The following is a 13,175-nucleotide window of genomic DNA, read 5'->3' as shown; positions in this document are numbered from 1 at the left end:
AGCTTCCATGTAAGTTAAACGGCACCAACATTTGGTCTAATCATAACTGGTCTGGCAACCCAGAGGCCAGTGTTTTGTTTCCAGATTTGTGTGCATGGTGACTTATACTTGGGGGGGTCTGGGGGTCCACCCCCTGAAAATTTTGAGCATTAAATACTTAATTTCCTGCATTCTGGTGAATTTGTATGCACTTATTTTTGTTATCCTTTTTCTGAAACAATTTATACTGGAAATATCTTTATCTAAAAGGAAACATAGATTACAATCCAAATATAAAAACATAATGGAATATATTGCAGTAAGGTAAGTAAAGTAACTATTTATTCTCCTGTAGATCGACTTTTCTAAATATATCTGAGTCACAACACATGTAGCCTAGGCATCATTTACTCTTCCCACCTTTGCTTCTTTTGTTGAGGAAGTAACCTCCTTAAATGTGCATATTAAAATTATTCACCTGAATGATACATGAATTCATTTTAATGAATTAATAAACTCCTGGACTGTAATATTTCAGATGTGTTTGAGCAAGATTTCTGCTCATGTTCAAAACTTTGTGCACATTCAAAATACAGTATATCTCATCTGTGTTCTCTGAGGTTTGGAGGAGTCGTGATATTTTGAGAAAAATAAAGTGATAATACAATAAGCTATTACAAGAATAAAGTCACTATATTTCAGAAAATAATCCACCTGCACCATAGTCTGCTGGGCAGTACGTGATATCTCTGCTGAGACGGTAGATGTCAGACGTCCTGACAGACTCAGAGCCCTGTTTGGAACGCTGGTCTCTGAATGAGACAGTTTAGGGAAGGGACTGTACACTGCTCTACATCGGAGGTGGAAACACAAAACTACGCAGAAATACTACTGCAGCATGTCCACAGCAGAGCGCGTCCATAGTCCTGGATCCTCTGGCAAAAACTGGTCTGCACTGCTCTGCCTACTTTCCAGTTCCTCATCTCTCATTTCCACACTGTGCTCAGAGCTCCCTGCTGTCTTCACTCCCATCATCCTCAATCACATCTTCTCCATCATCTTTCTCTATGAAGGATACATCTGATATTAACCTCTTATCTTAATTGTAACCTAATATAATAAAACACACTAACATGTTAGTGTTACTAAACACCTTTCAGTCAAAATAGCTAAACATGGTTTGCTTTAATTTTGATATAAGCTCACCTTGTCTCAAATCCAAAGAGGATGATGAGGGGTCTGTTGCAACTCCACTCCCTGGTGGGACAGTTTCTGAAACTGAGGACCATGTGTTCCACAATGTTAACATCTGCTTCTACTGAATCTGACATAACTATAAAGTTGACATGATATGTATCTACCGAAGAGCTACAAAGCTTCCTATGACACTGACTAGCCTATTACTGCTAATTATAGACATTATAGCCTATTAATTTAAAATTAAACATGTTTTAAATGAGGCTATTACAATGGTGTGTTGTATGCAAACAGCATTGTTAGTGTTTATGTATTTAGCCTTTACCTCAGATTACATGTATAACCAAATGATCAAGTGTATGTTCTGCTCTTTATAAGGGTTGTCTCAGTCCGTTTTTAGTCAGTCACGGAGATATTCAAACAGTTTAGCACCATGGATTTCGTTTTTTAGTTTGTGCTCACCTTTCTTTGAAAAGAAGTCAGTTACCAATTGTCTCCCCTCCTTTCGTTTTCTCTTCTCCTCCTCCTGTCTTTCCTTTCTTTTTGGTAGCCTGATTTGGCTTTCTTTGAGAAAGACATTTCTACAGCAGAAGTTTGCGCTCCACCAGAGGCTCAACTAACATAAACAAAATGCGTGCAGATGGACTAAACCATTTGGCGCATTAGCAAGGAGGGGTGAGACCTTTTTGTATACAAAATGTAGCGGGTCAATCAACCAAGTTATTCAGCCAATACACTAACTTTACATTTAATCTGATATGCATTATGAAATGTCATTAGGAAATAAAAATATCCAGGTAAAATAAAATATATTCCAGACTTTTCAAGGGCCCTCTCTCCCCTTGGGCCCTGGTAATCAGTATTGGTTTTACCGCCGGTCCGATGCCCCTGGTGTCTGTGCCGCTGCTCGTCTCTATTTATCCAGAGAGAGTGAACACTAAGCGACGCACAGCTCTGCTTCAGAGCTCCGTGTGTTTGAGTCTGACCTGAGACGGGAAACGTCACGTAATGAAAGGTTGACAAGTAAACGTTTGGCTGAGGGGGCGCCCTAGGATGATCATGTTTAATAAACACGTTTTATTTTGCTTGTCGTTCTAATTCTATTAATGGGAAGTAGACCTAAGGGCGACACGGCGCCCCCAACACATTTGACGCCCTAGGCAATCACCTTGGTCGCCTATAGCAATCGCCGGCCCTGCCTACATCTGACTAGATGAAAATAAACGCACCACTTGGTGGACTGCCACTGGTCTTTCCTTTCTTTTGTAAAACATGGTGGCTGTTGGGAAAAAAACATTGACAAATCTCTCTGAAACTATCCAGCCAAATGACTATTTGTGTAAGTGAAAGAAATAATCCATATGGTTACAAAATGCTTAATCTATAACATCTGGTTTAAAGAGTTGTTCACTTCCCATAGCTCATTGGTTGGTCTGCCTTTGAGCTACCAGACTCAATCGATACTCAGTTAATGGTTTCCAGACTGAAATCTTGTCACGAAAAAATTACGTTCTGCGATGTAGTCTGGTTTTGTGACACTAATCTCCCGCTCTCTTTTCGCTCTCTTTGTGGTTATTTTGCAGTCTCTTTCTTTCCCCTGCCACTCACCAGCTGTGATATACACCATGTGGCATCTTTCCACACCCCAACATCTCCAGCTTTCCCTAAACATATGTCTAGGACACCTTCTCTCTTCATCTATCCATCCGTCCATCCATCCATGGAGGCTACAATACTTCCAACTTGTCATCCTTGCAATACAATCTTACTCTTTATCAAGCTATCCTTCCCTTCCATCTCCTCCTTATCTTTCCGATGTTGCTCCCATCTCTTATTCACCTCATCTCTCCTCCTACTCCCTTTCCTCTACTTGAAGAGTCCTTAAAGGGAATGCTGAGCATTACAGTGTCATGTGGCGATTTGTAACAGCGAGCATATTCAAAACACTCTGCGGATTTGTCTGTGAAATTGGTGTCAAATTTATTTTCAAAAGCCCTGCCAGTCACTGCAGAAGGTTAGATTTCATATTGTTATAAACATGAATTTTCCCTCAGCCTCTGTTTGATTAAGATGGAGGACATGGACACTTTGTGACTTGTGATTAATATAGATGGTGCACCACATATTTTTTTCTTCCTCCTTCTTCCAACAAATCAACAGGTCCAACATCATAATATCAACTGGTACAAACTGTGGTAGTTGTAGGTTTGGCATAGAGGTTAAGACAGCGACCACGAACAGCAATGTCTCCGGGCGGGGGACCTTTGTTGCATTTCTCTCTCCCTTGTTTTCTGTCATCTCTCTATTCTTACTGTCTAATAAAGATATGTCTATACCCCATAACATCATTCAATGTCTGAAACTATTGAATGGAACCATATCAATCATCATTGATTTTCATTATCAATCACTCTCAATCATCACAACACTTACAATTTTAATACAAATTTGTCTGTAATTCAAGTTGGTGCTACTGTGTGCCTTATCCTCTTCCAAAGTAAAATGTATGGTTAATTTGGGGAAAACCCTGAGTGCTCTTTTATTATCTCTAGAAATGTGAAAAAGGTACATCTTCTGCCCTTAGCTGCATAGTTGGGCTGCAGTATAAATTTACAGTTTGCTACCCATAGATGTGGAGTAGAACCAAAGAAATGGGGCTTCACCCTCAAAAGAATTAAGGAGCATAGAGTATTATGAATGAATAGGCAAAAGATGAAAAGTTACACCTAAAGAAAATAAACTTCCTGTCTAGAACACATCATTTTAATGTAACCATTTAAAAGCTTCAAATTAAATTCCCAGTTGCAAAATATCAATTTGGGTCACACTTGTGACCAGAATGTACAATCTACTAAACCCTGAACACATAATCATAGTGATGTAGCTATTCCTTTGTAACATTCATTTAATAATCAATATAGTCCCAGCCAATCAATAGCATTGATTTAGAGGAATTGGCCCTAATAGTGGTCTCATCACCAATTAACTAATTGATAACTATTCAACAGTCTGGATGATAGAATACAACAAACACACCCTATAATTACAGGTTAATGTGGTAATGTGTATTCACAAACATGCTTGTTTGTTTCTGCATGTTACAGGGTAAGAGACAATCTGCATGGCACTGTAGGAGACCACTGCACCTTACAGCCAGAAAACAGTTATATCAGAGCAGAAAAAAGCCCAGGGCAACACAGAACAATCTGTTCCAAAGGTCCCTTTTCACATCATACACACACACTTAAACACAAACAGCACAATGAGGATTTACCCTCGAACGATTCTTACGTAAAAAGAAAACAGTTCATCTGGGCAAGACCCTGGCCATTTCTATCTATTTCTGTCTTTAGGCCCTTATGAGGCATCAGTCATCTCAGGTAACACACACACACACACACACACACACACACACACACACACACACACACACACACACACCTACCCAACCAGAGGTACAGAACATGACAATAGATGTGCACATACAGTAATAAACTGGCACATAGGCTACAGAAGCCACCCCATGCCTATGATGGGAAAAGAGTGATATTCAAAACACAATCCATATTCTTTTTTTCCTCTAATGATGATGAAAATCAAAGACTGAAAAAATTGAGAAAGAAAAAAGGATAGCCACAAAGATGTCTAGCATTATCTCTTTCTTCTCTGCTACTCACTTCAAAGACAGGATATGAAGAATTTACAGCAGTGAATCTTTAAAGCACTCATGGGATGTACTCAAATCGATGCTACAGGCGAAACAGAAAGAGCTGGAGCCTCGCTATCATCAAGACTCCAGTGGTTTTTCATCAAGCTGTCAAATGTCAAAATGGAAGCTAATGAAATGATGATAGTTTGGTCCGTTTGTAAGCTCATCTTGTTACATTTTCTTTGCGTTTTGCCTTGTCTGACTTCTTGCTTTCCTCTCAACACTTTGTCTCATAAATGTTTGTCTGCCATTTTCCTTCCCTCACAGAAGCTCACAGCCTGTCGCCGTACATCTCCGCAGAGACAGTGTTGAATGATGGGCAGAAAACTAGACAAAAGGACGGCTTTACAATATAGCAAAAGGCTGAAGACTGACATGCCAGCAGTAGTCACAGCAATCCGTCTTTGATTCTTCTCAGTGAGCAGCAGGGCAATTTTTCAAACAGGGAACAATTTAACAGGTGTTTCTTTTATGTATGGCCAATTGGAAATCACAGAATGATTTAAAAAAAAAAAAAAAAGACATGCATTGCACACACATATGAAAATACAGGTAATACTCACCAGAACAGTGACAACTCGTAACACCACTCCTCTCATGTTATTTTCCAATTTCCTGTCTGTCAGAGTGCCATTCAAGCCATGAACTGGGTCCCACGTTGCCAGCTGCAATGTGCACACAAAAAAACAGTTAAATTTTCCAGAAATCATTGACATCAGATTGGGTTTACCAAACGATGAACTGTAGAAAAGAAACAAGGCAAATGCACTTTAAGCACACAATATAAAAACACTAAAAGTACATAATTGTGATGTAGACGGAATACTTATTTAACAAAGTCAGAGCAGATGTGAGATGTTAAAACAGTAACAAAGGACAGAAACTGAAAAACACACACACACACACACACATATATATATATATATATGTATATAAACTTTATATCCCAGTGCCCCCCCATGTACTGTATGCCAAATTATTAAACACACCAATGTTTATCCCTGGTGCATTATGCAATGCACATGTGGAAATTATGGTGTTTTGATTTTATTCAAAGGCGCTTTACGAATCGGACCCAGACTTTTATGTCTATCAAATTGCATCATAAACTTCCAGTCTTTTCCCCCAGACCACATTAAGTCTTAAACCACATTTTCTTCATCTACGGTATATGCTGCCTTCTGCTTTCAATAAAATATTGTTTTTAGACTACTACAGTAGTCTGGTTTCCCTATAGAGAGAGAGAGGTAGTGGGGGGAAAAAGAAGTGATTTAACTTTCTGCTTTTCAAAGACAAACACACACATCCACACTGTGATACACAAAATTGCACAGCTTGATTTGTGCTCAGAAGGAAACACAAACACACAAGAAAAGCCGAGGGCATGCTGCAGAGGGAAATAAGGGATAATCTTTTTCTCTAAAGACTGAAGTTACTTTTGAATGTGTAATTCTCTGCCAATTCTGATCTTTGGACCAATACTTACATGAAGCTTAGCTAAACCGGGTTGTTTTTTTTACACCCTGCCATTTAGTTAACATTCCATATCCCGTTTGAAGTATTGTTAACAGAATGGAAAGCAACAGTTTAACTCCTCTGATAGTTACTTTCCATAGCAGGATTTTGCATTAGAGGCACCTAATGTATTACAGTACTAAAGTTGACAGGCAACTAGGAGAGAGATAACATTTAATTGCACTCTTTTACACCTTCATACTTTAGAAATGTGTCCTACAAACCAACGGTACACCCCCACAAGTGTTTTTACTTATATTGCCTAAATGTATCTCTTCTCAGGACTGTGTAGGTCTGCTTGATTGACATCTCCCTAACTCTCCTCTTGCACCTGTTAAGCTGGGACAACTTTTAGAATTCGTATTGGCGCATTGAATTTGGTGACCTCTCGTAATTTTCAGCAACTTCAATTTGAGCTTAAGTCTACTGTATACCTCTGCTCAGGACTGAGTAGGCATGCACAGACTATTTGATTGGCATCTCTCTGGCTCTCCTTTTGGCTTTTTTGGCATCTGTTGGAGCGGGAAATAATACACCTTTGTCATTTTTTTTAGTACATCCAGTCCTGTGACATCACATAATTCCCAGCATAGCTACACCCACCTTCAATGTGGGCATACTCAGCAGAGGTCTGATCAGGGTGTGCAGGGAGTTTAGCTCTCTAATGTATCCGTAGCATTTTTTTTTTATCATTTTCTAATTCTAATTATGATCACAAAAGTGCTTTAATTTTAGATTAAAACAAAAGTGAAATTCACTGATACTCTGCTTGTCTTTCTGCATTTATGTAACTCACACAGATAAAGTCAGGCACATTGTATTACATGGTATCCTTGTTTCAGTCTGGGGGGGGAGATGTGGAGCCAGAATCTGAGTCTCTCCCACACATTCAAAATCTGTATCCTCTACTATTGTTTTGTTCTCTATTTTATAACGTGCAAAAAACAGGGGAATTTGTAATATTTTGTGTTTTTGAAGATGAGCCAACTAACCTTTATTTCTATAGCACAGGAAAAAAAAACTACTGTTGTATTATTCTCACTACAATCCTACAGTCAATACAGCCCTTGATCTTAGTGTGTGTGTGTGAATGTGTGTGTACACCCTACTCTTGACTCACATACTGTATGCTGCCTGTAGCTCTTTCTGGTTTTCTTAGCGTACATAATGTGCAGTGCATGTGTGTGTGCATAATGCAACAGATAGAAAGGACACACAAACATGAGACAGACAGGGCACACATGAGAAGGCAGATTATAACATAAACAACACTAAGGTAGAGAGAAAGAGAGACAGGGAGAGATAGGGAGCACATAGCAGACAAACAAGATACTGATACGTGCATGGTGTGCAGCAATGATGAGAGACATTGTAAAAGGGGAATTTACAGCAGAGTAGCTGTTCTAAATGCTTGTAAAAACGTGAGCGTGTATAATCAATAAAACATTAGCGGTGCAGCCAAACGCCCCAAGAGAGGCCAATAGCACAGGGGGGCTTCTACTTTATATGCATACCTGAACACACCTGCAGGGAATAACTCATAATAATAATAACTCACAGCCATGTATGCACAGTACACAAAACATACAAACACCTGTTAGAGCTGATACAGGCACATGTGCGCACACATGCTAAGCGAGAGAAGAGAGAGAAAAACAGCAGTATGCATGCACACAATAGTGCATACAACTCAAAAGGTTTATCAGCATCAATTGTCTACTCATGGAGCCGCCAAGTTGAATTACACTACATTACTCTGACAGGTGTGGATCTGAACACTGGCATGGTGTTGATTGTCACAATTATACTGCGACATAAGCTCACCCGGAATTCTCCTGTTAGCACAGAGGCCCCCTCACACACACACAAACGCGTCGACTTCAGCTCAGCATTCAACAGGCATTAAGACTATGGTGCTAAAACAGTCTCATAAGTATTTGCAACTTGTAAAACACAATGCACAAATGAATGCAGAGTGATTCGTATCCGTAAATCTGTGTTGTATCTGTGCCTCTAATTTGTGACTTGTGAAACACAATGCAGAAATGAATGCAGTGATTTGTATCCGCAAACACAATTCACAAATGAATGCAGAGTGATTTGTATCCGCAAATGCGTATCTGTGTCCGTGCGTCTAATTTGTAACTCGTATTTCATCATTTGTAAATTAACTTAGTATTTTTCAATGTGAATATATTTGTAAATCTCCTTCTATATGTGTGGGTACTTTTGAGACTGTTTTTCCGCGCCGTTGTTGTCACAACACAATCTGTGTCTCAAGTGACGATCCCAGCACTCTCCAATAGATGGCGGTAATGAAACAATTATGGATGCCAACCGCTGTTAAACTACGTGAAGAAGCCTTGTCAAATGTTTCAGAGATGGTTGGCAGAAACTACTCGACGTTCCTCCGGTTAAGTTGATATTATTAGGACTTTGTCATCAAATAAATTACATTTATGTTTTCATCATCATTGTTGGAGTGCATTTACAATTTGCTTTATGTTGTTATAGAGGCAGTGAGTTTGCTACATTTTGGAGCATGCTAACGTTCACCTTCTTGTACAGCTTGAACAGCAATGCTAATGTGAATATATTTGGTAGCATATTGTGAGCAGCATAGAGTATGTGAGTCATATTGCATTGTGTTTTACAAGTTGCAAATACTTATGAGACTGTTTTAGCACTATACAAGACTTCCTTCTGCAACTAAATACTGGACTTCCTAACACCACAACCACACCTCCTCTACCCTCACCGGTGTCCCACAGGGCTGTGTGCGGATTCCTCTCCTCTACTCCCTCTTTGCCTGCGACTGTAGGCCTACATGGTTCCAACACCAAGTGCAGACAACACAACAGTGGTTGGCCTCATCAATGATGATGATGAGTTGGCCTACTAGGAGGAGGAGGTTCGAGACCTGGGAGGTTCAGCACCTGGCAGCGTGATGTGCTGACAACAACCTGGCTCTCAACACCAAGAACACCAAGGAGCTCATCGTGGACTTCAGCACTGACTGCATACCACTGCTATAAACCTATTCATATCGTACATTTCAAGAGTACAACAATTACATGAAAGCTAATAAATAACAGAGAGATGACCTGGAGGCCTACAGAGCACAGCCCATATTAAGTACAGCATTCAAGCAGGTGAAATCCCCGTGGACACCAGACAGCATAGCTTACCGGCTGATAGCATACAGCTAAAGACACAGGGTAAAGTTAGCTTACCGGTAGCCTACAGTTTGACTATTCCAGACACCATGACGGAGAAACAACAGAAAATCCTCCTGCTTCCCTGAAGTCACCGTGAGTGACTTATGTAAACTAACTATGAAGTATGTGGGCTCCATCTATGGTGCCTTCAGGTACCCTCACTAATTGTGGGGAATTTCTGCTCATTCACAGTTAGTGTGATTAATATGATTCAATATTTTTTATAATGAGATGTACTTGTTTACCTGGCACAAAAGAAAACAACAAACATCAGCATCTGTATTGACATCGGCCAAATGGAAATTCTACACATCGGTATTGGCTGACAAATTTGCAATCTGTGCATCCCCAGTCTTAGCATATTCATAGGCACTGTTACTGTTCATACTGCTCACGTACGGTATATCTAGTGTAATCATACCCCTACTTTTTATTCCACAATGTATTTATTCTATTTTATTCAGTAAAATCTGTACATTACTCTGCAATTTAGATGCTAAACCGCATTGTGTTGCCCTAGTACCTGTACTCTATGCAGTGACAATAAAGTTGAATCTAATCTAATCTAATCTAATCTAAGAACACCGGCACACAAAATTAAGTCACACATGCAGGAACATGGGTGCAACACACGTACACATACAACATGTCTGTGTTGTCATTCAGTAACAGGAAAGTTACAAACGTGAAATGAACACTGAGGTTGGCATCTAAACGAATGAAAATTTGCAAAAGATAGTTTGAAGAAAAGTTTCCAGTACTATACACACATAATGCGTTAAATAAACCAAAGAAAAACAGTATCTCTTACAGATTAGTTTAGTTTGGTGACAGAGAAATCGAAATCAAAGAAATTGAATTGTTGTGGTAGAGCAGTGTGTGCCCCCTATTAGCCTATTCAGCTGTTTACTTCCTGAAATCTTGACCCTTGTCTTTTAATAGTGAGGCTTATTTGTGGCAAAGCCCAGTGGAAAAAGTAATGAACAGTGAAACGTACAGTTGTCAGTAAGTGAATAGCAAAGTAAAGTGATTAGCAAACACAACTGCTGAAGCACATTGTATTCCAGCTGTATGGCTCTGGGCCTCAACCCTTATATTTACTTGTAAAGTCAGTGGGAATGTACACGGATAAAATATACAGATAATCATTAAATTATTTATTCATCAGTTGTTCCTGTACTGTCTCTGGAAGACAAGAATTGCCTTCAGCTGTCATTTAACCCTTAAGCAAGGCACTTAATATTGATTCCTCTTGACTGCGTTAATAAAACAAGAGTCCCTGACTACTTTGAAAACTATGTTGGTCTCTAATGTCTGTTGCCCCAGGTATCAGTCAATAAAAAAAACATTGGTTTTAGCTTTCATTGAGGTCCTACATCCCTTAGCCACAATGTTCAAAGTTAAGAATGCACTTTGTGACTGTGAACAGAGAATATTAAGAATATTAAAGCAATCAACATTCTGCAATAGCCTGTTATGAAAGGAGTCTGTGCTGCATTTCTCACAGTGTTTAAACATAAGTCAATTATAGGATTAGGAGAAACACATCAATCAACATTGTCAAGCCCAACAGTAATCACAGAGACCATCAATCAGGGGAGGGCTGGATTTGTTTGCAACCGTATAGCATACACTCAGTCATTCAGACACATGCAAACACTTGAAATGCACACACATGATGCATCAAAGACAAATCTAATTTTACTCTCCCACTCTCACTTTGGATTGACCATGATACATTGTGACTTCTGAATTGTATGATTAAATGATAACTAAATGAGTCATTGCCAGCCACTGAGATTTGAGTTTTTTTAAAGGCCCAATTTCTGGAGGTGAGGAAGATGAGTGTTATCAGTTTGTCAATATAGACACATAGGTTCACAGCCATACTAATGACAATTATCATCTAGCATTTTCATATATACCTCTTCAATCAATGTTGCATTTGGATCTCTGCTTTAATTAACCACTTCATTAATTCCTCTTAGAAAATATTACTTTTATATTTCTACCCAAGGCTACATATTTATCTCAAATAATTTCATTTCTCAGACCAATATACAACTGTGAATAGATCAAGTAGAGGACAGTAAGTCAGAATAAACTGAAAGAACCTCTCTGCAATATTACAACACAATTGGCTATGCTACATTATCTGAATACCAAGATTTCCACTCTATATTTATATTATTTTGACTTTCATATAACAGAAGAGTGTGAAAGTAGCCGTGTGTGTGTGTGTGTGTGTGTGTGTGTGTGTGTGTGTGTGTGTGTGTGTGTGTGTGTGCGGGTGGACGACCACATGTGAGTTAGGACCTAAAATGGCAGCCTGGCTAGCAGAGTGGCCCACTGCCTCAGCTTATCTCCACAGCTCCAGATAAGGGCTCATTTCCCCCTGACAGTATGAAATTAATGTGCTTTTGTGGGGGGTAGTGAATGACCCACTGTACCTAGACTGTTACCATGAAGACTGAGGCTTCAAAACACTGCCATTAGCATCCCACAATGCTTTTCCTCCTATTTATCTGGCACTATCTCTATTCTCTTTTCTTTGCTTTCCTCTGTTGCTCATTTATTGCTCTCTGTTGAGTCTTTAGTTTTGCATTGGACAAAAGTGCATTCTTTCTCCCCGTTTCTGTAACATTCTACCTGTCTCTCATCTTAACACTTTTCTAACACATTCTCTTATGTGTGAATTCACCAAGCACAAACAGAGTTCTAAGCAAACTTCTAGGACCTATTGGCATAATAATCAGATTCATATTGTAGAGCAATGACAATCCTTAAACGTAATTTAGCTATTCTAAAGCAAGCTGGCAAGCACTAAACTAAGGCTCTACAGCAATAATTATAAGTTAATCTGTCATTTGATTGATAAATTGTTAGCCCGGGAAACCAGACAAATCTTAGAGCTCATATGTTATTTGCCCTGGCAGATACGTCTGGTCCCTTTAGAGAGATTTCCAGGTGGGCCAATCACTACCGTTTATCTCATATGTTACGTGTTTGAGACGATGACTAACAACTAGCTGAGCCTTCAGGCTTTACGCAAAAAGGTGATGAGGTCATTCTTGGCTCGTGCCCCCCTTGGGCTGGGAACACTACTGCAGTGATTCCCAAACATTTTATGCAGGGACCAACTTTTGTAGATACAAATATTTTCAAGTCTGTTTACAGTTGTCTGTCACTTTGAATATTGTCATGGACTAATATCACTCCAAACTTTTTCCCAGTACTCCAAACACTTCACCTGTTACATTTAGTAGTATTTTTTTAACTTGTAACTTAGCTAATTAGTAAGGGTTAATTAGCAAGTTAAGCTAATGCTAAGTTAATTAGTTTCATTAGCCATAACAAGACCCAAACAGCCTCTGCAGATTTCTTCTTTTTTTCTTTTTTACAGTTTTCAGCACTGATGCAGAATGAAAATCTGTGGAATTTAGGGGACTGTTTTTCTGCTTGGGGTGGAGATGTGTTAAAATTCTGAGTTTTAATAAAAAATGTAATTTATTTAGAATCTGCGGAATTCTACGTCCACAGATCCCGTGTGGCCCTGG

At 39.2% G+C, this 13,175-nt stretch overlaps 1 protein-coding gene across 1 annotated transcript in view; it reads right to left on the bottom strand.

Annotated features, from left to right (window-relative positions):
• LOC114555092 (glutamate receptor ionotropic, delta-2) overlaps window positions 1–13,175 on the bottom strand; it is a 235,516-nt gene that overhangs the window by 115,604 nt on the left and 106,737 nt on the right. The window contains exon 7 of the mRNA XM_028577198.1: window positions 5,449–5,550. Within this exon, the coding sequence (XP_028432999.1) occupies window positions 5,449–5,550 (102 nt within the window). The remainder of the gene's footprint in view (window positions 1–5,448; window positions 5,551–13,175) is intronic.

The sequence above is a fragment of the Perca flavescens genome, chromosome 5 (assembly GCF_004354835.1).
Source record: "Perca flavescens isolate YP-PL-M2 chromosome 5, PFLA_1.0, whole genome shotgun sequence".
In the NCBI taxonomy this organism is placed as follows: domain Eukaryota; kingdom Metazoa; phylum Chordata; class Actinopteri; order Perciformes; family Percidae; genus Perca; species Perca flavescens.
This window is presented reverse-complemented; position numbering and strand designations above follow the sequence as displayed.